This window comes from Molossus molossus, unplaced genomic scaffold (assembly GCF_014108415.1).
Source record: "Molossus molossus isolate mMolMol1 unplaced genomic scaffold, mMolMol1.p scaffold_m16_p_3, whole genome shotgun sequence".
NCBI lineage: Eukaryota > Metazoa > Chordata > Mammalia > Chiroptera > Molossidae > Molossus > Molossus molossus.
In genome coordinates this window covers 20,931,187-20,957,172 of record NW_023425366.1, presented here as the reverse complement: position 1 = coordinate 20,957,172, position 25,986 = coordinate 20,931,187, and the positions used below count along the sequence as shown (strand labels likewise).

The following is a 25,986-nucleotide window of genomic DNA, read 5'->3' as shown; positions in this document are numbered from 1 at the left end:
GCACTGATTGATATGAGAATCTAAAAAAAAAGGAATAGGAACACCATGAAAAAATGTGCACGTGTGTGTGTGTGTGTGTGTGTGTGTGTGTAAAATATAATATTTTATGTAGTATCTGGGGTTTCAACTATCCTTTAAAATATAGCCATAGAACACTAAATAAAAAACAAAACAAAACTCTAGTCTAGGTTTGCCATCTATGTTTTGCCATACAGAAAAGAAAAATTAGAAATCAAGTAAATGTCCTCGTCAAGAAAGGAGATTGGTCATTTGGTTGAGACATTCTCCTTTCATCAAATTATGAAAACTATTTCCCAAACTACCAGACAATGTCACACCCCTATAACATGTGTCCTTCCCCACTATCTTGATGTATCCACCCTGCAAATCCTTACTCATCTGTTAAGTTCCTATTTATTCCCTATATCCTACATGAAGCACTTTTTAAAGGCTAAATTGACCTCTCTTCCCTTTCTAATTTGTTTTTGTATAAATGTGTATATATACATATAATTTTATAACACTGAAAAATTTTGAATTATTACTTTTATGACTTTATGGAGCTACAAATATATTTATTTTGAGGATTAGAACCACTAATGCACTAACATTTCACAGTACACAACTCAGAATTATTTATTTGTAGAAGGAATGGACATCAAAGTCAAATGCCACAGACATGAAAAACAAAGAATTCATTTTGTCTTTGGAAGGGCTAAAAATTCTAGATAGAGTAAAATGGAATCAGAAGTCCATAATAAAAAGTGGGTACTGTTCACTACATTATAAGTATAAGTGTTCATTAAAAAAATCATTCTTCATAGTGGAAAAGATTGGGGCTGGAAGTTAGATGGAAATTCCAGTTAAATACGAGATGGAATCAGTGGAATATATCTACATGATTTACTGGGGTACAAATTTAAAGTGTTCTGTAGTAGCCAGGGATAGAAGTGTAAATCTACACTTGTCTCTGAAACTATATGATAAGTCATTGCAGACATCTGTCAATCTATTTTACCAGTAGGATAAGGTATTGAGGTAATAATAGCAGAAATGTCCAGCCAGTGTTGCTCTGTGGATTGAGCATCATCCTATAGACTGAGAGGTCCCGGTTTGATTCCCAGTCAGGGCACATGTCTGGGTTGTAGGCTCAATCCCCAGTAGGGGGCAGGCAGGAGGCAGCCAATGAATGCTTCTCACATCAATGTTTCTCTCTCTCTCCTTTCCTCTCTCTCTCAAAAAATCAATTAAAAATATATTTAAATAAATAAATAATAGAAATAAATAATAGCAGGACAACATTCCCATTGACAACATACAGAACAGCCAGATAGATTACAAAAACAAAACCACAACATACTGCCAAGGCCAAATGGCTATATAAATCACAAGAATCGAACAGACTGACAGCTGAGGAGAGAATTGTACAGAGGTGAACTGTGGATTGCCAGTTGCTTTTCCCCCGGGGAATTTGCCAGCTCTGGGCCTGGACTCGGGGGCAAGGACCTGTGACTGCCTTTCTGCAATCTCAGGCTGCTCTGTTCTGAGACAATCTAGTGCATTTCTCCTTGATATCCTCTCTCCTCCATGTTTTCTTGTTCTGAAACGTCTATTCGGTGCCATTCCTTATTGTCTTGCCTTTTAATTTCATTGTTCCTTGCCTTGGATTTTCCATCTTTGCCTTCTTGCTTTGAATTCTAGGCTATGATTCTAATGTCATTCTCCATGCCATCTATTAAGATTTCTATACTTGGCATCAAATCTTTAAATCCCAAAGACAATTTTATCTATGTGAATTCATTTTTTTTTTAATTATATACATCTGCCCCGGCTGGTTTGGTTCAGCAGTCAGAGTGTCAGCTCATGGACCAGAGAGACCCGGGTTCGGTTCCCGCTAAGGGCACGTACCTTGGTTGCAGTTTGTTCCGGGCCCCAGTCGGGGTTGTGTGGGTGGCAGCCAGTTGATGTGTCTCTCTCACATCTATGTTTCTCTTTCTCTCTTCCTCCCTTTGTCCCTCCTGCTCTATCTGATGATAAATGCAAAAATGTCCTTGGGTGAAGATTAAAAAAAAAAAAAATTATATACGTAGCTCTAACAGATAGTAGTTCCACAGGTGGCTGCAACACTATTTCCATGCTGTATTTGCTATATTCCCTTCCACTGATTTGTGACCATCCAAACAAGAGGAAGAGCTCAGTATTTCCCTGGAACCCCCAGCAAGAGGTGGAGTTCAATTCCTTTTCCCTTGAATCTCTTGTAACGGAAACAATGTAGCTAAAGTGATGCAGCCTAATGTTCGAGGCTGGGTCAGAAAAAGTGAGGAGACTTATACCTTTGTGAGCTAACATACTGGGGCGATAGCCCTCAGAAGACAGGGTGTAAGCTGTCCAGTTTTGTGAAGTTCTCAGGCTCTGAAGAATTCCAGCTCGACAGAGGGAGAGACAGAGACAGAGAGAGAGAGGGAGACTATGGCAAATAAAATTATTGTATTGTGGTTAGTCATTAAATTTGTGGTGTTTGGCAGCAATAGCTAAACAGAAGAAAAGAACAATCTTTTATTTATTTTTCAGTGTAACATATATAAATTAATATTGATTAAATACTGACATACACTTATCTTGCATACCTATAGAAAATGTTTGTTTTTCTCTACATATTCTCCAATTCCTTCAAATTGCTTTTCTTTCTCTGTTTTTTTCTCTATGACTTATAATAACAGATTTCTTCAAGTGGGTTGATTGATAAATTTAACTGGATATACCGTTATATTCCAAATAATCTTTTCCTCAAAAAACTTTAGAAGTTGTTCCATTTTCTTCTAATGCACGGTTTTGTTGAAGATTTCTAACCAGAATCTAATAATTGTTATTTGATTATGGTAAAAAAAAAAAAAAAAAATTCTGGGTATCTTTAGATTGGAGATCTTGTACTTGTGTTTTTAAAATCTCATAAAAATAATACTAGAAATTAAGCCCTTTCGGGTTTTTTTGCTTGTTTGGTTTTTTTTATCCTCACCCGAGGACATTTTTCCATTTTTTGTACAGATAGAGTGGGAGAGAGAGAGAGGAAGAGATAGAGAGAGAAAAACATTGATGTGAAAGGGACAAATCGAGTGGCTGCCACCGCACGACCAACCAGGGCCAGGGACAAACTGCAACAGAGGTTTAGCGGGAACCGAACCCGGGTCTCTCCGGACCGCAGGCCGACGCTCTAACCGCTGAGCCAAACCGGCCAGGGCGCCCTTTCGTTTTAATGTTTTATGGAATCTGAAGGTTTGATCATTGATGTCTTTCCTCAGCTTTGGTAAATAGTATTACAATGCTTAATATTTGATTACCTTAGTGCTTTCTGCTGTGCTCTCTTCTTTCCTTCCCTTCCCATCCCTCCCCTCACCCCTCTCTCCTTCCCCCTCTCTTCCCCTCTCTTTTTCTAGGTTTTCTATTAGAAGCTTATTAGACCTTCTGGATTCATCTTTGACTGTTTTATCCATATCACCTCCTTTTAACATTTGCTTTGACTATTTATCATATGAAATAAAATACATGTTTCAAATGATTCTTTTTATAAAAATGTCCTACATTTTTCCACTGTCTTAGGAAATTTAATTTAATTATTCTAAAGTTCTTTACTCTTCTGTGACTTATTTCTTGTTACCCCAGAGAGTGATGCTCCATTTATTAAATGAGGTTCTTCTTTTTTGGTGCTGTGGGATTTTCTAAGGTGTTAGTGACATCTTGTGAGTCTTTTACATTTGTGTAAAAGGTTCATTAGAGGCGTAAATGACTTTTCTCCTTCTTTACAAGCCTGGCCATTAAGTGAGCATGAGGACTGCACGCAGTTCCCAAGTATTGCTAGGCTGGCTTCCCACACATCCATAAATTTGGCCACTAAAGACACAATGGACCAAAATAGATTGAGACGTTTTACTGGGCTAAGCAAACTGGCAGCCTAGGCTGCATGTTCGGATCAGGTTTCCTTGCTGCCCAATCCCAAGGGGGTGAGGCAGCATCACAGACCCACTGTGCATATAAGTCAGTGTCACGGCTGAGAGACTCTAAGCCCAGGAAAGCCCCAAGTAATTTCCAGCATTATTTCCCTGGAATGTAAGCAATCTTTCCTGTAGATTCTGCTATCCTGGAATACCGTGGGGGTAGTCAGCTAGTTTCTATTTGTACTATTCTGGAAGGTAAATTAACCTAAGCAAATCGGCTGTTAATACCTAGAAGTAAAAACAATGGAAGAAATTTATAAAAGGTTGTCTTCCAAATAGAATAGAATATGTCTGTTGGAATTGAGAACTTCAAAGTAAGTTGCACAAATGGGAAAAGGGGAGATAATGAGGTTCCAGCTCCACTATAATGCTTGGATACTGAGATTAGTAATACCCAATTTAAGAGCCATAATCTCTTCTAGAAAGATACCCATCTGAATGCTATTTTTGTGCTATTAGTAGAGCTGTGGATGGGGAGATGGGTAGGAGAAGCCAATCAATACAACTAATTGTTGTGGAGGAATTTAAATAATCAATGAGTCCAAATTAAAGTAAAAATTGATACTCACTTCCATCTTAGCTTTCTCCTATACTACTCTCATTGTCTACTTCTAGTGGTTGGTGAGGCTGTCACAGTGACCTCATCTACTTGAGCTGGCCCACAAAGTGCTCATAGTTTTTGTTCATCAGTTTGTTCCCTGTATACATATCATTTAATTGTTTTTTTAGGTGAAAAAAGAAATAAGCAAGATTTATTAGGCTACATTGTTGATGGAAACAGATCTTTTTATTTTAAAAAATGATGCAGCCCCAACTGGTTTGGCTCTGTGGTTGGAGAATCGGCCCACAGACCAAAGAGTCATGGGTTTGATTGCCGGTCAAGGGCACGTAACTTGGTTGTGGGTTTGATCCTTGGTCCTGGTCAGGGAGGCATCTAATCAATGTGTCTCTCTCACATCAATGTTTTTCTCTCTCTCTCCCTCTTTACCACTCTATCCAAATAAAAAGGAAAAATTTCCTTGGGTGAGGATTAAAATAATAATAATAACAATAATAAATTCAATGATGTAATTACACTTAATTCAATTTAAAACTATAGCTCTAGTTGCTCTCCAAATAATTGTGGTTTAATTTAAATTATTAAATGAAATATAACTGTGAAGGCTGTGTTAATTTTTATTTTGTGCTGTACAATCTCAAATTTCAAGGATATTTAAAATCTATAGAATGTAACTATTTTGTATGATTAATTCAAAAGCCTTCTTTAGTACAGCATAAGAAATATAGACAATACTATTGTAGTAACTATGTATAGTGTCAGGTGGATATTGGAAATACTGGGGACAACACTTTGTAAAGTATTTGATTACCTAAGCACTATGTGGTACACCTGAAACTCATACAAAATAACAGTGAATGTAAACTATAATTGAAAAAAAAAGTTTTTAATTAAAACGAAAAATAAACAAAACAAAAAGCCCCACCAAAAAAAAAAAAGAAAGAAAGAAACGGCTTTCTTTCCAAGGTTTGATTAAAATTACTAAGTCTAAACTCCATCCTTACAGAAAATCTATCAAAGGCACCTTTACTACCAATGGTTAAACAAAATGTTTAAACTAACCATTAAATGGTCATTATTTCTGTGATTTTTTAAATAATTTAATGACTATACAGTTGGGAAAACACATTTTAAATAATAAAATATTTCATACATTTATAATAGAGACCAATGTATGACAGTGTGTATGACAGCCTATAATAGAGAAAATTAATTAAGCATAACATTATCTTTATTAATACATGCTGATAATTATTACACGTTATTTTTGTTTTCTAGAGTTATTCATAAAATATTTTTAGATATACTCTCATATATTGAAAATGACTTTTAAAAGTTGATAAATTTTAATCTCAAGATTTTTCACTTCTTCTTAAATATCATAACTATAAATTATATTTAAAGCTACTGTTTCAAGTTTGCCCAGGCCACCTCATTTCTTTTGCCTAATTTACATTACAAGTGTTGATGCAGATATGGGTCGGTGATGTGATGAGGAGGTGGCTTTCAGTGCTGTTGGGACTGTATTCCACAATTTGAAAACAGATAAAAGTGGGGTTATTAAAATCAATTTCTTTTTTGTTTTGTATTTACTTTTTACACTTCAATTTAGATACTTTCTATTTACCACTAATATAACCTTGACAGTTTTTGAAGTTGAACATTTCCAGGGTTTTCTGCATTACTTGTCATTTGAGTTTATGGCTAGTTACAAAAGGCTTGATTATTTTATTTTTTATTTTAATATCCGTATAAGTATTCTTATTTTCCTTTTTGTCATTTTCAAATTATATTCATTTTGTTTTTAGTAAAATATAACCAATTGTTGGTTGAAAAAGAGTTCAATATATTTCCATATAATTTTATGCTTAATTTCATCCGTGAGTGTCTTCACGTTAAAAATAAAAACAACACACTATTAAAATTCAATAGCTTAATTTAATTTTTCCGCTAAGTTGTTCTCTTGTATACTTTAGTCATTAGTCAAGGGAGAAGAAAATGAGATGAATATTCATTCAGTTAAAAAAAAAAAGAAATTGAGGTTGTCAGTAACTCTCCCTGTCTATGAGAACAAATAACCACTGCAGCTTCTGAAATCACTGCTAATATTCCAACTAAACCCTCCCTGTTGAATTTAACAATTGCTTAAAATTTGTTATAGTCACTAAATAAAATAAGATAAATAGAATGGATTGAATATACAACTAATGATACATATCAGTTTTCTCAGGCAAGAATTGAATTGAATTGATAACTCCTTTGAAAAATCATTAGATAATTTTATATATTTGCTTATTAAACCACCCCCAAAACTGAAGTTTTTTTTAAACAAGGCACGATGTATAAAGAAAAAATACTTTGTGTTTATCATAATTCACTGTGATGTTAAGCATAATAAAAATAAAAAGCCAATGTTATTTTAATAGAGAGTAATAAAGTAAATATATTATCAACCAAAATTATTTAATTGTTGAATATCTGTAAGATTCTCAGAAAGTAATGTTGAGACTTATTTAAGTTTTGGGGGCAAATTTATGCAATTGAGGATGTTTAATACAAAACTACTACATTTTATCATTTCAGAATATTTGGCTATACAGAAATTACATACAGAATTTACATCATTAAATTTATTTAGCTGTTCATTATTATAAGCTATGATCTGGATTCTGCATTTTACAGAACATTCAGAATTTCAAACAGAGAGTAAAAATAAATCAGAGAATATTGTAAGAGAAGACATATAATTACAATTTATATCAGTTGGTTCCACAAACACAAAGCATGTACATTGTGTTAGAGTCAATGAAGGAGAAGACTCTGTTTTTACCCTGCTATGACCTGCTAATATGAAATTTGACATTTCATATTAGTTATTGAAATATTTTACAATTATGTGTTTTAAAATTCAGTATATATTCTCATAAGCCTAGCCTTATCTCATTTAGAAAAATCCTATTCTTTAAAAAGCAAACATTTTGCCTAGGGTAGCATGGTGTTGGGAGGAGGGAAGGGGAGAGAGTCTGCTAAGTATGAATTATTTGTTTTAACAGCTCTCTTCACTGAGACAATTCTTCTCATAAAACATACATTTGTTTATTTTGTTTATTGGTTCACACCAATAAACATGCTGTAAGAAAATAGGTTTCAAAAATGTAATCCCCCTTTGTTTAGTAGAAATAAACAGGTAAAGATAACAGGCTGTTATCACTTTACTCTTCAGGAAAATCACCCTACTCACCCTCTGTGGCCAAGTTGTATATTACAGTCAATTTTAGTAATGAGTAGACATCTGTGAAATGTGTTAGTTGTTTGTGACATTTTTGCCTATTAATTTTTTTTTTTATTTTTTATCCTCACCCGAGGACATTTTTCCATTTTTTGTTCAGGTAGAGTAGGAGGGGGAGAGAGGAACAGAGAGAGAGAGAAACATCGACGTGAAGGGACACATCGAGTGGCTGCCACCCGCACGACTGACCAGAGCCGGGGACAAACTGCAACCGAGGTACGTGCCCTTAGCGGGAACCGAACCCGGGTCTCTCTGGACCGCAGGTCAACGCTCTAACCGCTGAGCCAAACTGGCCAGGGCTTGCCTATTAATTTTTGAACACAAATGTATGTCTGGGCACATAAATAAAACATTCATAATACATTACTTTTTTTTTTTTAACAACCTAGTGCGTAGCTACAGTATGCATATATTGACCCTAGATAAATGTCAAAATGACAACCCTGCCTTTAGACCCTTCACTGTTGGACAGATCCACACTGCAGTATTTACTTTATCTCAAAAAAATGTGTTTATTGGCAGAGAAAACATCAAAGGTTTTTGGCTGACCGAAAACATACTGGGCAGGAAAGAGAAAAGCAGTGTTTTTTTATTGAAAAAATTGTGGTTAAATATTATGAAAAATTGTTGCACATAACAATGAGACAGGTTAAAACAGTAACTGATGAGGTTTAAAGAAAAAAAACGGATTTCTAAATGATTCTTTGAGAACAAAGTGCAAATTTAATAAATATTACAACCTCGTTTAAAATTACTCTTCAAAAAATGGAGAATGGTTTTTATTTGGAACTCTTTAACTGATTAAAATGGAGGGGGGATTCGTTTCTTTATTTTATCAGTTGGTATACTGCTTTTGGCAAGAGACAAATTAAATGTATAGCATACTTTCCATGTTTTAAAGTAAGACTTTTTAATCGTTTGCTATTTTCATATTATTGTTTTTAAGTGACTTACTAGTTTTCATTTTTGATCTCTAAATTTGTGTTTTACATTCAACAACATTTTTTTTTTTTTTGGATGATTTTACTTAGGTAATCCATGATCCCAACCTCTCAACTAAAAACAAGATGTTCTTACTTTCTGTTGATGAAATTAAAAAATAAGGTAATGATGTTTCATTTGGAAATATTTCCGATTTTATATGTGTTATATGAGTAAGTGTGTGTGTGTGCGTTTCAGTATTCTATGCATTTCCAATGGCTTGCATGTATCAGAACATATTAAACAGGCCAGTAGGGAAACATGTGGAGAAAGAAGTCCAACAACCAGCATAGCACGCAACCAACATGTAATTATCACCTATGCTGCCACTTCCATTTCTGAGTGTTTCCTTTAGATTCCTCTTTTCATTTGATAATTAAAACTGCATTGAACTAAATATAGTTTTTGTTATAAGCTGTTGTATTGTTTCATTGCTGTGTGCCCTAAATTTTAATAATTCTGTGCAGTTATTTAAATGGGGCTTTTAAAAGTTTGCATATTCATCATCTACTTTTAACTTCCAAAGTTACAACTTGTATGAATAGATGTTATTATTTGTTTTAAAAATATAGAAACTGAGACTGAGGGATTAGGTCATACTTTCAAAGCATATGGCTGCTAATGTGTGCAGAAACTGAAACTTCAGGGTTCTTTATAAATGGTTGTCAGTATTTTAAGAGTAAAGGAATTTCAGGTTGGAATGTATTGCTGATAGCTTCATGTATTCAATAAGAGTATTACCTACAAAAATAAAATGTAATAAGGAAAAGTTATTAATATGGTAGTATACTATAGTGAAATAATTCAAGTATCCTGAATTATATTTGAATCATAGCAGTATAATAAGTTAAGAGCTAAATAACTAGATATAATAGCTAGGTTCTCTAAGCTTCAGTTTCCTCTCGGTAAAGTAGGAAGCAATCTCTGTATTGCAATATTGTCGTCTGAGTTACAGCATCTATAGTGCCTGCCAATAGCTGGCATACACCCTGCCCTCCATGAACAGTAACTAATATTACTTTTATTACTTAATGTTTTAAAATATTACACACATTTCACTTTTATATAGTGCTAATATTATGCTTATATATAGTAAAAATATAAATGACACTGAATACTTATGGAATTTGAAAACAGAAATTTCAGGGGATTAACATAAATCTCATACTATGTATTAGTTACTTCAGGATTATGTGTGTGGTACAGATCTGCATTTGATCAAAATAGATCACATACCTAAACATAAAATACAAAACTAAAATCTCATAGAAGATAGCAGAGAAGAAAACTTAGAGCAGACCTTGGGGATGTACATTACATTTTAGATAAAAAATCAAAGGCATGATCATGAAAGAAAGAATTGATAAGCTGTACCTAAAAAAATCAAATTTTCCTGCTTTGTAAAAGAGAGTATAAAGAAAATAAGAAGATAGACCACAAATAGAAGGAAATATTTGTAAATACAATTATACAGGACTGTTACCCAAAATGTACCAAGAACTCTTAAAATCAACAATATGATCTTAAAAGATAATTTGCCAAATAAAATATACAGATGGTAAATAAGCACATGAAAAGACTCTACATCATATGTCCTCAGGAAAATGAAAATTAAAATAACAAGGACTTACCACCACACACTTATTCCAATGCCATAAATCTGGAACATGGACAACACTCTAGCTGGCAAAGACGTGGAACAATAAGACCTCTCATTCATAGCTAGTGGGAATGCGAAATGGTACAGCCACTGGAAGGACAGTTTGAAGGTTTCTTACAAAACTAAACATACTTTTAGCATATGGTCCAGTGACTGTGCTCCTTGGTATTTACCCAAAGGAATTGAAAGAACTTGTGTTCCCACAATAACCTGCACTTGGATGTTCATAGCAGCTTTCTTGTAGGGGTGGGCGAAAGGAGGTTTACAGTTGTAAGCAAAACACAATTTAATCCTGTATTATCACTTATTAATTATTGTACTATTTATTTGTATTACAATTGTAAATCGACTTTTGCCCACGCTTGTATAATTGCCAAAGCTTGGAAGCAACTAAGGTGTCCTTCCATAGGTGAATGGATAAGTAAAATAGTGCATTCAGATAGCAAAATATTATTAGTACTAAGAAAAATGAACTAGGAAGCCATGAAAAAATTATGAAATAACCATCACTACTAAGTGAAAGAAGCCAATCTGAAAAAGGCTACATAATATTAGATTCTAACTATGTAACACCTTGGAAAAGGCAACACTATCAAGAAAAGTAAAAAGAGCATTATTGGCAGGGATTGGGGGTTGGGCAGAAGAGATTTATAGGTGGACCACAGAGAATTTCAGGGCAGTTATAATACTCTGTAAGGTAACATAACAGTGAATACATATCATTATACCTTTGTTTGAAACCATAGAATATACAATCCAAAGTTAATCCTAAGGTAACCTTGAACTCTGGGCAATTATAACATGTGAATGTTGGTTCATCAATTCTAACAGTTATATCACTTTAATGAATGATGTTGATAACATATATGTCCCAGAGTAGAGGTATGGGGAAAATATCTGTAACTTCCCCCTCAATATTAGTGTGAACCTAAAACTGCTACAAAAAGTAAAGTCTTAAGTTAAATAAGTAAATAAGCAAGTAATAAATAATTCTATGAGAAAATTACGAAGATAAACTTTGGTGGGAAAAGGAGAAAGACAATACTATATATATTTCTAGCAGTGTTTCAGAAAGTTTACTCTGAACTTAATTTAAGGTAAATTGGTGGTCAGCTTCCAACAGTCCATCAGCCACAACCCTATTGCGTTCTTCTTTCCCCTTTTCTCATTCCATGTAATTTATATTATAAAGAAACCATGGGATAATGACCATAGTAATTAAAAACAAGGATTAAGAACTTTAGGGAAGGCAGGGCTATGTATTTGTTCCCACTGTGTCCCATGCACAGGAATTCTAAATATACAAACAAAAATAAACAAACAAAAAAGTCTAGCTCTTATTGTTGACCAAATGAATCAAAGTCTTTCTGAGTAAGGCTGATGAATGGTTGGTTGGTTGTTATTTTTGTGGTATATGCATATGGTGAAATATTGTGCAACAGTTAAATTCAACACTATGGATGTGGAAATAGTATTATAAATCTTTAAAATGAATATGGTATTAATAAGAAAAAGATGAAGAATGGAATTACTTTAGCAAAATACCGATCATATAAATTTAAATATAGACACTTATATAGCCATACTCAAAATTTTTGTAAGGAAACATACTTTATATAAATTATACCTCAATAATTGAAAAATATTTTCTTGAAAAGATTTCTAGAGAAAAGTTAAATAAGTCGAGTTATTTTCCATTTTTTTCCTGAGTATAGTGGTTTTTTTGTTTCTTATCTTTTTATTTTATTAGCCATGTCAATATAGAAGTACAAAATGTAAAGAATGTAATGGCATCTCAAATTTAATCTCATCAACTACTCTGTTTTTAGGTTTGTTGAAACCAGAAACCCAAGGGATTAAATGATTTGCCCATAATCACACTGCTAATTATGGCAGAGCATGGGGTGTGTTCAGAGAAAATATCTACAAGAGTGTTAGCATTAACTGTGTGTGTTTCATTATAAACAACTTAAAAATATTATTTTCTACTTATGCTACATAATTTCTGTGATTAAAATCATATATGGTGTGGAAAGGCAGAATGACTTCTCTGTAAAGTCAAAACAAGACAAAATTTTCCCATTCTCATAATTTCTGTTTAAAATACTAAAGAACTTAATTGTTGCAGTTAGTAAATAAAAATACAATCACAAGTATATTAATTTAAAGGGTGAAATAAGATCTTTTAATAAGTTAAAACTACTTAGCAATTTGAGAGTAGTCGTCACCTTGATGAATTATCATTCCTGAGTTCTTTAGTTGGCATTTCCTACCAAGGGGATTCTTGTATATAATCTCCAATCATCTATCAAAAATCACTAATGTAATAGGTACATCCTTAGGCTTCATATAAATTTCACCACTTTTTCCAGTAGTAGCCTATGTAGTAAAAGTGTTCAGCTTAACCATATGTTGCCTTTAGGCCAGTGGTTCTCAACCTTCCTAATGCTACCACCCTTTAATACAGTTCCTCATGTTGTATGTGGGCGTATCTGCATGTGGGCGGACCCGTCTGGAGACGGATAGAGGAGCGGTGTCTTGATTCCTAAGACCATGGGAAATATGTGTTTTCCACTGGTCTTGGGCGACCCCTGTGAAAGGGTCGTTCAACCCCCAAAGGAGTCGTGACCCACAGGTTGAGAAACGCTGCTTTAGGCGTTAGTTCTTTTTAGTATCTTTGCAGCCGGAACAGTTAGTCTTTTCTTAACTTCATGATTTGAATGATTTCAATAACCACAGATGAGTTTTTTTGTATTATGTTTGCCTTTAACTGTGTATTTTAGTTTTTCACATAAGCAACTTTAAAAGTTTTTTTTTAATTAGGCTTATTATAAAAATAAAATTACATAAGACAGAATCAGTCAGAAAAACATTAGTGTGTTGAATGTGTTACGTCCATAAAGGAATATTGGGCATAGAGAATGTACTCTTAGTTTGCATTTAAAAAATGATTAAAAATGAAGTAATTTTAAACAAGTATCCCAATTTAAAAATGAGCAAAGCATTTGAATATACATTTCTCTAAAGGCCATGGAAAAAATGTTCAACGTCACTAGTCCTTGCCACAAATGAGATCCCATTATGATGCATATTATCAACAAAACAAAACTAAAACAAATAAGTGTTGGCAAGGATGTGGAGAAATTGGAACCCTTCTATATTACCAGTGAATTGTAAAATGGTACAGCCATTCTGGAAAACAGTATGGTGATTCCTCAAAAAATTAAATATGAAATTATTATAACACAAAAATTCTATATCTGGGTATACACACAAGGAAACTGAAAGCAGAAACTCGAACATATATTTGTACAACAATGCTCGCAAAACAATTATTCACAATAGCCAAAATGTAATAACAACCCCCATTGTCCATTGACAGGTGAATGCATAAGTAAAAATATAGTATATACATACCATAGAGTATTATTCAGCCTGAAAAGGGAATGGATTGTTGACACATACTACAACAGGAATGAACCTTGAAAACATTACGTAAAGTTAAATAAGCCAGACAAAAAAAAAAGACAAGCATTGTGTGTTTCAACTGAGATGAGGTACCTAGAATAGGCAAATTCTTAGGGGCAGAAAGGAGAGAAAATAAAAGAAAGATTTTGTTCCATGGGTACAGAGTTTCAGTTTGTTATATATATTTTACCAAAATAATTAAAGAAATTATTTTAAGAATGTTAATATCATACTAATTTTAATATACATGATGTGTAATGCATTTTATACATATGCTAAAATAAATGCACTAAAAACCCACTGAGATTTTAAAATAATTTCATTTGTCAAACAGATTTCTCTCAGAACCATTAATGTGATTTCTAAAATAATTTGTACAAATTTATATTATTTCAAATGACTCCATACATTTTCTTAATTTAAATAAGTCAATTTTTTTCTTACAAACTTTTAGTGGACTTGGTAAGATTATTTCAAACATATATGCATTTTTTTTTCAAATTCTTATACTGAATTAATTAGGGGAGATACTATGGTCTTTGTGTGTGTGTCAGTGTGAGCAAGTGTGTTTTCCTTGAGATTTATTTTTGTCCAGAAATGTTCCAATTTTCTATTGCATTAGAATCCATTATTTTCATAGCAATATTAATTTGTAAGAACATTTTCATAAGATTTTAACAGTGACAAAATATTTCTCATTAATTTTGTTTGAACTGAAAACAATAATGTTAAATTCTTTATCTCTGGGTGTGCAGACTCAGACCCAGTTTGGCCTGGAAAGACAGAGTGTTGTCCCAGCTGAGTGAATCCCCTTCATGACTGCCTCAGCTTCAGAGAGCTGCCTCACCCCAGGTCACCATTTCTGAGTGGATCCCATACCCAGACTCTGATGGAGCTAGAGGTGTAAGGGTCTAGATCATTCAATATTCTGATGGAATATTTAAGCTCCAGAAAACCCATGGGGTGGGCTTGGGCCGCAGGACCTGCATCACTGACCCAGTCTCTATTTGTCCAATCCCAATTCTTACATCTCCCTTCCACAGGTGTTTATACCAAGAACTCCCTCACATATATTCTGAAAGGATGCATCATGCAACACCCAAAGTATATACTTTTCTTTGTTATCTGACTACCACAAAAAAATTTATACTAGGAAAATGCTTTCCACATGTCTATGTGATCAGATCTCCAGATTTCAAATCTATCTGTAGAATATCTAGACAGTATCTGCTTATTTTGCAGATGATTATTTTGGGCTTCACATTTTTTATCTAATTTGCTTTAGTACCACATAAACTTTACCAATTAATAATGAGGTACTTTTGTGAATGTTTTAAAATCATTTTGACTTGCAAAGGCAGTTTTGACCTGGCTAGACTCTCTACGGTGTGAGATGAACAAAGTATTAGCATTTGCTAATTTTGAAGCTCTGCTGGTTTTTTACATACTTTAATAAAGATCTGTTCCTGATAGCAATTTCAGAATTTGATCTGAGGAAAGAAAAGAAATAGTGTCCATTAACTCATTCCTTCTTTTAGAAGTTGCATATTATAAAAAATTGAATTTAGTGTCAATAAATATCTGATTTAAAAATTTTGAGGGAGAACCAATCTTCTCTCACTTTATTTGGCATTCAGCACAATTAGGATCTCAATAGTCAATTGTTAAATACGCTATTAAATACTGCATTTAATAGTGAGATTCATGATGAACACTGAAGACTGTATAGACAATGGGGAAATGTTTAAGAAGCTGGAATTATTTTTTAAACAGGAGGTAAGGAATAACAGAAACAGTTTCAATTAAACTAAGAAGAGATTGATTAATATTAAAAGCCATAGAGGTCAGCCATAAGAAAATGCCTCAGAGAATACAAGTGTGAAAAGTGTGATAGGAAAGTAAATTAATTTAAGTCACAGGTCAAGAAAGCATTATCATTCAGCTTTGAGTCAAGGTCAGCATAAGAACAATGAAACAATTAAGAAATTCCATGAGAACTGAAATTAAGACACCGGTTAGAGGCTAGCAGAAAGGCAAAAAAAGGAAGAAATTACAAATTTTTATTGCATATTTACAATATGCTAGAAAGCATACTGATGTATTCCACAAATTATTATATTCAATTTTAGCAATATCTTCATGAAAAGAATGCAAATATACAGTGGGGAGTTAGCAAATCATTCACAACTAGCTCTCCAGAGGCAGGATTCCTGATTTGTGTCTGCCAATTCCTGTGGTGTAACTATCACACCATACTCAATTTAAAACTAGCAGCATGGCATCGACTGGCATACAAACAGCCTGAAAAATTAACAATGGGTTTTTACAAGCTGGCATCAGCAGGCTACAGTATACCATTACTGCGATGTCTAGTTTAATAAAGACCCTAATAAAAGCATAAATTCAGGAAAGGGTAGACTCAAATTTATAAGTTTTTCTGGTTGAAAAATTCATACCTTACCTAGACCGGTATTTAGAAAACATAACACAATAAAATGTTGTCTGTCTGCCCGGCTGTTGAGAATGTTATGCTAGAGTTCTGTCTTGGCCTGGAATCAAAATTAATGGGGAGCTTAAATGGACCTGAGAAACCCAAATGGCAGAGCTACAGGAATGAAGTCCACCATCCTGTGGACATCCAGAAAAGAGCCTTACAACTTTGAAACATGCTTTGCAACTCTCAGTTGAAAAATTACTGTGTACCCATAGAAAAGTATCCCTCTTCCTAGCCTTCAAAACGCTAAAAGGCTTTTCGGAGATTAAGAAAGAAAAACAGCCTGGTCTGAAAAAAAACAAGTGAATTTTAAAAGAGCAGAAGGAAAAGGCATTAAGAGAGGCTACCTGGAGCTGAGGATCTACAAAGGTTGGCAGAGTACAACGTGACAAAACACTAAGTGTAGTATAGCAAGAAAGAATAAACTCTGTCTCATGTAGAGGAAAGGAAGTGGTCCTGTGGGCTGGTGGCAGAAGTAAGAGCACCAGTTTTAGTGCACACGGCGATGTAAGATGTCACACAGAAGAATCACATGTGCAGAAAGCTATGCTGGTACAAGACTGTAAGAGATGAGAAAACTACATTTTGAACTCTCCTAGAGCCACTGGTTCGTTGGCCACAAAGAGTTAAAATCAAACAAAAATCTTGCTGCTATTCACACCATATACACATCCAGCTCACATCATGTTCACACATAGAGGACAGGACAAAATTGGACTTGGACAAAATTGTATTCAATGAATGGATAAAGAAACTGGTGAACCTAGACTACAGAATACCATTTGTCACTGAAAAGAATGATCTATGAAGCCAGGAAAAAGATAAGAAGGAACTTTAAATGCATATTACTAAATAAAAGAACCAATCTGAAAAGGCTACGTACTGTGTGATTTCAACTATATGACATTCTGGAAAAGCAAAACTATGGACACAGTAAAAGATCACTGGCTGCCAGGATTATGGGACGGGGAGGGATGAAAAGGTATAGAGGATTTTTTAGGGCAGTGAAAGAGTGTGTATGATTCCATAATATGGATATATGTCATTATACACTGTTCAAACCTATTGAAATCGCAATATCAAGAGTGAACTATAAGGTAAACTGTGGACTTTCAGTGATTATAGTGTGTAAATGTAGGTTCATCAATTTTAGTAAATGTACCTCTGGAGGATGTTGATAATGGGGAAGCTATGCATGTGTGATTTCCATCCAATAAATAGTTATCACTGGTGATGGGACACATTGAAATCTGATGGGATACAATGAGATCACCATCACCTGTATGATTCCTGCTGAAGATGTATAACCTAGATCTAACCATGAGAAAATATCAGGCAAACTCAAATTAAAGGAAATTCTACAAACTAAGTGGCCTGTTATCTTCAAAACAGTCAAATTCATGAACTCAAAAAGAAATGGAGAACTTTATCAGAAGACAAAAAGAAACCAAAGGCATGACAGCTAAATGCAATGTATGGTTGTGAGCTGCATGCTTTTGCTACAAAGGACGTTATTGGAATGGCTGGCAAAATTTGAATGGGGTCTGAGGTTGATGTTTGTAATTTATCAATGTTAAATTCCTATCCTTGATGGTTGTGTTGTGGCTATATAAGAGAATGTCTTTGTTTAAATAAGGCAGATAAAAACTAAATTAGTTGGGTGTAGAATGTAAACATTTTAAAGATAAAACAAAACAATGAAGAAGAGAAACCAGTGTGGGCAAAAATCTTAGAAGCCAAGTACAGAAAAAGAATTGCACATCATAAAAACAATCAAATGATCTCTTTAAAGGACATACGCAAATGGTTAAGTGGAATATACATTCTAGTGATCATATGTTTGCAACTTGTAATAAAATTCTTAGAGCTTTCCATTCCAAATAACCAGAGACAGTAGAGGTTATTTGGGAAAAACTTACGTTGAAAACAATTTTAATTGCCGGAGAGAATATGAACAAAAGTTCCGTAAAAGTAATAAAGACAAGACAAGATGCCAGAACCAAATCTAATGGGAAGTAGAAGCCTAGATCGCTAAGTGGAACAACGGGTCACAAAGCTACTTTTTCTATGAGAATACATTAATATGCTTTTCAGCTGTTGCCCTCTTGGGGTAATAGATATACAATTCAAGGCCCAAAATGTAGACTCAACATACAAACAGTAAACAGTAAAAAACCAGCTGCTCATGCTAGAGAGAAAATTACTTCACCACAGCAAAGATAAAGGAATAAAGACAAGAAAATGTGTAAGTGAGCTGAAGGGAAAGGGAAAAGCACTGGCCAGGAGGCCATGACCGCAGTCTGGAGCTCACCCATATTCTGAGCCAGATTAAAAATATGGAAGCAAAGCAGAGAACCCTTAGATAAAAACCTGAAAGAATTCAGACAAAAACAGGCTAATTATCTTCAAAAAAAGAGCCAGGCTGTCAGCTGATTTCTCAAAATCAACACTCTATTAATAATCCAGGAGAGAGAAATGTTACCTCAAGTGTCTGCCATTCTTAAATTCCACACCCACAGGTATTAAATTCTTAACATAAGGCCAACAATACCTTCAGATGAACAAAACTGAAGATACCATTGCCCACATATACACTAATAAATATCCATATTTCATAACAAAGGCAAGTGATCCCTGATTAAATGTCTAAACTGTCAGAAGCAGCAGCGTGAGGAGACTGCTCAGCCAGCCCAGAGACAGATTCCTGATTCACACCTCCTCCAGCCCTCTGCTCGGCTGGACTCAGGAGAAGCAACCGCATACAGACTAAATTCAGTGCCGATTTGACTGCTGGTTTGTAAATAGTGACAGAATGGGTGACAAGAAAAGTTGAAAACTCAGTGTTCTTGGAGCTATTTTGGGGTTTTTGGAAAAGACAGCATGGAGTGGAGAAGGTCAGTGATGCGATTTAAGCTATGCAACAACCAAAATGGGAAATGTTCCTTTAGAAAAATTTCTATATTGGTACACATTATCATAGCTCAGTTTCCTAGTTGGCAAAATAATCCTGCACTGAAATTTAATATCTTAATTTAAAATTCTAAAATTAAAAGGTTTTTTTGGTAATCTATAAATACATAAAGTATAGTTTTAAAGGTGAAGTTAATAAAATAACTTTACCAAGGAGGAATGTGAAATTTATATAAATGCTTTTTACCACTGGTTCTGAGAACCACAGGTTTTATCTTTGATATTGGCATTTAAAAATAGTGCTTCCTTTTCTAAATTTTATCCATTGACCTGGAAATGTACATGTTTTTCTTTTTAACTTTTAGTTACAATTACCAGAAGCAATAAAATGCAATCATCTAATTAGCAAGGTAATACAATAAAATATTAATATTAAATAATATTATATAAGAAAATGTTTATACAAATTTAACTGAGTGTTAAAGAATTGACTTCAGGAAACGTATTAAAGTGATCCCCCTCTTCTAATCATCTCTTCGTGAGAAGCAACTGAGAATATGAACATATACCAAGTGAGACGTTAATGAGCAAACCCAATAATACACATTCCACGTTTTCATTTTCTTTACTGAAAAGAACATTATTCTTCAATACAATGGGGACATAATTTAGTTCAATATATAATTATAAATCGTCTGCAAGAAAGAAAATAAGAAGGCTTTGGTAGAAATTCATAATACCATAATAATAAATTCCCATGCTTTGTGGCCATTACACACACACCTGTTACTGATAAATTATATTGAGATACCTTTTGCAGAGCAAATTCATGTGTGATTGAATACATTTTTCATCTACGGAGATATATCTTGAGTTTTTGCTAAAAGTCATCTATTCATTTTTCACATATCTTCATTATAAAATGATTCTATTCCCTAAATCTCTATATTTGAAAAATGATGGGTTAAATTATAGATTAAACTTTTTATTTGAATTTGAATATTTTAAAGTCATACGTAAAGATTTTCTAAATTTATTTGGCACTGACCAAGAGGTGGCCTGCCTAGGAAAGATCAGGGTTCGGCAGGGCACGTCTCTATTTTAAATGCTGTTATTACCCTTTGCTCGAGGGTTAGTGTAACAACTCCCTTCAAACATACATACAGGTTCACCTTATTCACTGATCTTTACCTATCAGGGAATACTGTTTCATCTAAATGCTCAAACGTCTTCTCATAGGAAGGTCTTTATAATCATCCAGGACTTTTTCTACCTAAAATTACCTACTCATGCTCATTTAGGGGATACGTGGGCAAATATGACAGTACTAAAGGTATAGTGGTGAGACAGACCAAAGAATATATGACTCATTCTATCATTTTCAATAATGGGACGTTTAGAGTCAGAAAGTACAAAATGAAATATTTAAAAGTCAAGTGATCAGTAAGATCTTGTGTAAATAATAGTAGTTGGTTCTGAAGAAAATGAACTTGTTAGGAAAAGGGAGATAATTTTCATTGGCTACTTAAGAAGGGGCAAGAAGGTTTGTCCTGGGTTATAAATCATAGAAGGACAATGCCATTGTAAACTATGGGGACCATAAACCTCTGGATGAAGAGGGGCTCGGGTAATCATCTGAGTAAAGGGAAATGATAAATACCTATACTATTCTTTTTCTAAAAAACTTTTTTTACATCATTGATTTTAGAGAGAGAGGAAGGGAGAGGGAGATAGAAACATCGATGAGAGAGAACATTAATTGGCTGCCTCCTGAATGCCCCCCATTGGGGATTTGGCCCACAACCTGGGCATGTGCCTTGATCAGGAATCAAACTGGTGACCTCTTATTGCACGGGTTGATGCTCAACCACTGAGCCACACCAGCCAGACAATACCTATATTATTCTTAATCTGCTAAAATAAAAAGCAGCCATGATTGCTCTAGCTGTAGGATGTCATCAATTCTTCAACAAAAGGAATATGAGATTAAATAATCAAGCATGGTTTATGTTCTTCAATAATGGGAAAGAACTGAGAACTCTGCAAGACTTACAAACAATTTAAGACTGTAAGTGCCACATGTATTCTGTATTTGGATGATATCAATTGACACACCATTAGGTCTGAATGGCTTGGAAGCCCCAAGAATATCTCTCCTCTCTGGATGGTGTATGTTTTCATTATGTCGAAAAATATAGACAGTTATCCTACTTATTTAAACATATATCATGTTTTTTACTTCTCTGAGCAAATTAATTTACTGTGCTGACTCAGAAACAGGTTTATTGTTGCCCGATTATATTATTAAATTTTTGGTGTTTTGGGATTTTTCTCAGTCTCTAATTTTGATTAAGAATCTATTTTTAACATTATTTTCTCCAAATGAAAATAATTATTACATAAAACACAGGTAAGTTTTGTGTAGTAAATAAAATTAGTCATTCACTTAGAATTTTGTATTTGCTACACTTAAAATTAAATTCAAGAGTATCTAGTTTAATGTCATAATTTATCTAATTTGCATATTTGGAAACCTGAAAATTTTAAATTATCTATCCAGCAAAACTGAATCAGGCAATGGGAGCCCATGATTATACACTGCATGTAAAAAGACCTTAAACTAATAAAAAATTGTTCATAATAATAATGTTTCTCAAATCTTAAACTGGGAATTTTGAATCTGCTCATATAAGGTTTGCAATATGACAACAGTGCAGAAGTAGATTACTTGAAGTTCAAATTGCAAACCCTTTGCTTTGGAAGGTGAAAAGGGGGGAGCAGGTATTTCCTGTATATAGGACATTTTTAAAAGATTAGCATTGTGATTATCTTGCCAAAAAGAAAATAATAACTGAAACCTAATATATTTTGGCTTAGAATGTATTTCATGGAATTATTTAGATAAAAATGCTTTTTGGTCATTGAAAGCTGAACAAAGAAATGCTTTGGGTACATTGTTGGTTGGCTTGGTGTCTTCGTAACAAGTTGTGACAGTGATAATTAAGTTCCTGGGGTTTCTTTCTCTTTTCTTGTTTCTCTCTTCTCTTTATATTTTTATTTTTCTAAATGGGTTTTTAAATACTCATATACTCTACTTGTATCATGTGATCACATTAAAAATAAAGATATATTAATATATAAATATATATGTCAAATATATATAAAAGTGAATATGTAAATGAATAACCACTGACATAATCATACACTTTGATTTGATAGATGAGAAATGAAGGTCAAGAGAAGACAGTTGTTTTAATCAATGACAGAAATCTGGTGGCAGAAACAAGGTTACCTCCTAGGTCTTCTGATTGGCATTTATATCCTTTTCCTAACATTCCCTCTGCTTTAACCAAATGAAAAGTAGGGGGTTTTCCCCTTTGCTTTAACATCTTAAGCAGAAATGGGTTTTTAGCTGAGAAATTGTATGCCATTCATTCTTTATTATAAGAAAGATCTCTTATCCTTTGAGATCTGGAAACAGCCCAAGCTTCCATCAGTAGATGAGTGAATTAAAAAGCAGTGGTACATAAACACAATGGAGTACTATGCATCTGTAAGAAAGAAAAATCTTATCCTTTGAGACGACATGGAGGGACCTGGAGAGCATTACGCTAAGCGAAATAAGCCAGTCAGAGAAAGACAAGTATCACAGGATCTCACTTATTTGTGGAATATAATAAACAAAATAAGTTTATGAACAAAATAGACCCAGAGACATAGAAGTAGGGTTCAGACTGACAAACTTCAGAGGAGGGGGTCAGGAGGAGGGAAAGATAAACCAAAGAACTTAGGGATATAAGCATAACCAATGGACATAGACAACAATGCTGGGGTATGGGGAATGAGAGGAGGATGTCAATGGGGGGAAAAGGAGAAACATTTGTAACAAAAATAAAATAATTAAATTTTAAAAAAATTTTAATTGTTTATACATCATGAAGAAAATATGTCTTCGCCTCAATTTGTATTCATTACAGTGTATGTTTATTGAAATATTCTACATTGTATGTTGCCTTTTCAGCATAGAAAAATTTGTGTTTATATCTAAAATAAGTTTTTTAATTGTATAAATTATTAATGCATATAAATAATAAGTAATTAATATAAGACTATACTATAGACAAGATACATTTTAAAATAGCTATTTCAAAAGTCATGACATAAATGATAGAAATTCAAAATAGACTTGAAAATATAAGCTAAAAATAGACACTGTGCACATTAGAAGTAAACTCAGAGCTACAGCATCTAATATATTTCTGTTAATCTAGTAGTTACACATACACTGTATAGAAAAGAACTGATGAACACATCTCACTAATTCCTTAGGCCTGTCATCATTAAAAATTTTTCTGATTTGCTTTCATAAACAGAGTAAGGAAGAGTATGACTTGAGTTGTATATCAAGATGCATAAATCTGAAGTATTTACCAGCTTTAACTGCCCACAGTGATTTAAAATTCTAGACTAGTTTTCCCTAACAAGAGCCAAGTGGTGTTAGTTGACTCTGGACATTCAATTCAATACAAATCAGGTCAATTCAATCAACTAAACAATAGGCTCTACTCTGACAGCCAGAAACAAAGAGCAATATGAAGTAAAGTTCCTGATTTACAAGTGTTCATGTTCTTTGGGGAGAGAACAAATAAAACTACATATGAAGTAGCTTGACTATCATGAGAGAGTGCATAAAGTAAGGGTAATTCAATTTACCAATATTTATTAAATCCTCATTAAGGAAAAATAGATACAAATAAGCAAATAACAACTATGTCTAGGAAGAACCAAAGGAAACTATTTACAGTTTCTATGGTTCAGGTTTCTATTATTATATTTCATATGGATGCTTTCATAAACTAAAACTTGCCAGTTGCAGCAACCATAAACTTTATCTTAACCCTCAGATCTTAAGCATTCAGATAAAGGCATCATGATAAGTTTGCCTCTGTGTGTTTTCTGGTAATATTGCTTAGGTTGCTGTTTCTTTTTTTCTCCTAGTAGTGAATATAACATTTACTGTTTAATGTCAACTTTCCCCTATTGCCAGACACAAAAAAAGACTGAAATAACTGAAAAATGAAAAAAAAAAAAGTATCAAAGTGTTTTAAAATCAACACACTTTTCTTTATTTGAATGAAACTATTAAAATTTAGGTTAATGCAAAAGTCCCCAATAGCAATGTACTTACCATAATTTTATAGTGTTAATATGTGATGTATAAATGTGATTATATCTGCTTTCCTTTTGTTGGTGTGTTTAACTTCTCTTTTTTTCTTTGACATATTTTCATAGACTGTCCATAAAAATAATAACTAACTATTAAAGCAAATTCTTTCTTAAGACATTATCTAACTTCAAATAGATTTAAATAGTGCCAAGAGAGAAAACTGGAAATTAATACAGTCTAGTGTATAAAATTATGTATTGTTACAGTACTTGTATGTCACACTTCTCATTCCTTTCCCAAACACATCTAATTTTCCTCACTAACTCTTTTAATTAAGCAGGATGATAATACCTCTTTGTACACATCATATCACCATTGGTTAACTATTATTACCTGCTTGTCTTCCTATTTATTTTCATTTATCTAAATGTATCCATTTTGGACTTAAGAAAAATAAATATCTGAAATGCTTTCTCATAAATAAGCAATTTTTTTTGGCCTTAGGTCATGTTTTAAATGACATTTGCTTTTTTATTTTGTAGAACATTAAATAACTTCTAAGCATGTATTTTCATCCTTACTGAAGTCAACAGCAATGTAAACTATACATTTTTTTATGTTATATGACACAGTTTTCTCATTATCATTGATTTCTAACTACAAATTCTAAAATGGCAATGTTTAGTACTTCTTAATCCATGGGTTAGTGGACAGAATTTAGTAAATGAATTCTTTTATGGTGCTATATTAATTCATTCCATGAAATTTCAAATTATAATTTGTATTCCAAAACAATTATTGCTTTACAAATATTTAGAGAAGTTTATGAGAATGATGGTCTTGATGATCTTCAGCTTTTCCTTAACAAGACACATAAAGAAAGAATTTAAATATTTGGATTTCAATACAGACTTACCTTGCCTACATATTGATAATCAGATCCTGTATATTCTTCCAGTAGGAAAAATTGATTCCACATCCAACCACGTTTTTGACGATGCAGAATTTTGCCATCACTTCTAGATAGGCGTGAACCTAAAATTCTTTGCTGAGGCACAGGAGTCCTTCTGAACATTATCTCTGGAGAACAGAAATGTGGCAGGCATACCCAGAGTAGAAACAGTAGCAAAAATTGATATATTGTCATAGTTCACTTCTTGAAAATTCCCAATGCAGATGAAGAGAAAGCAGTCCTATTATATTGGGTTGAATTTTACTGTGTTTCAACTGGTTTCCAACATTTCATCAATATTTTGGACATGTTTCCAAAAGCTTCAAACAAACAAACACAACATTTTTAAAAAGTCAGTTGACAACATTATGAATGTTACCTGTCACTTAAAACTTAATGGTACAAAGATTAATGAATAACAGCAACCAAAACATTTATTTTCCTTCTTTTACATAAAATAATGATTAATTTTAAAAAATATTACTTGTCTAGTAACATGTCTACAATTTAAGAA

General features: G+C 33.4%; 1 protein-coding gene across 3 annotated transcripts in view; it reads right to left on the bottom strand.

The window, feature by feature from the left end:
* CDH10 (cadherin 10) overlaps positions 1-25,986 on the bottom strand; it is a 135,717-nt gene that overhangs the window by 54,289 nt on the left and 55,442 nt on the right. For all 3 annotated transcript variants that reach the window (XM_036279250.1, XM_036279252.1, XM_036279251.1), the window contains one exon: positions 25,437-25,792. In XM_036279250.1, coding sequence (XP_036135143.1) covers positions 25,437-25,667 — 231 coding nt within the window. In that variant the 5' untranslated portion in view covers positions 25,668-25,792. Of the gene's footprint in view, positions 1-25,436; positions 25,793-25,986 lie in introns of those variants that run through there.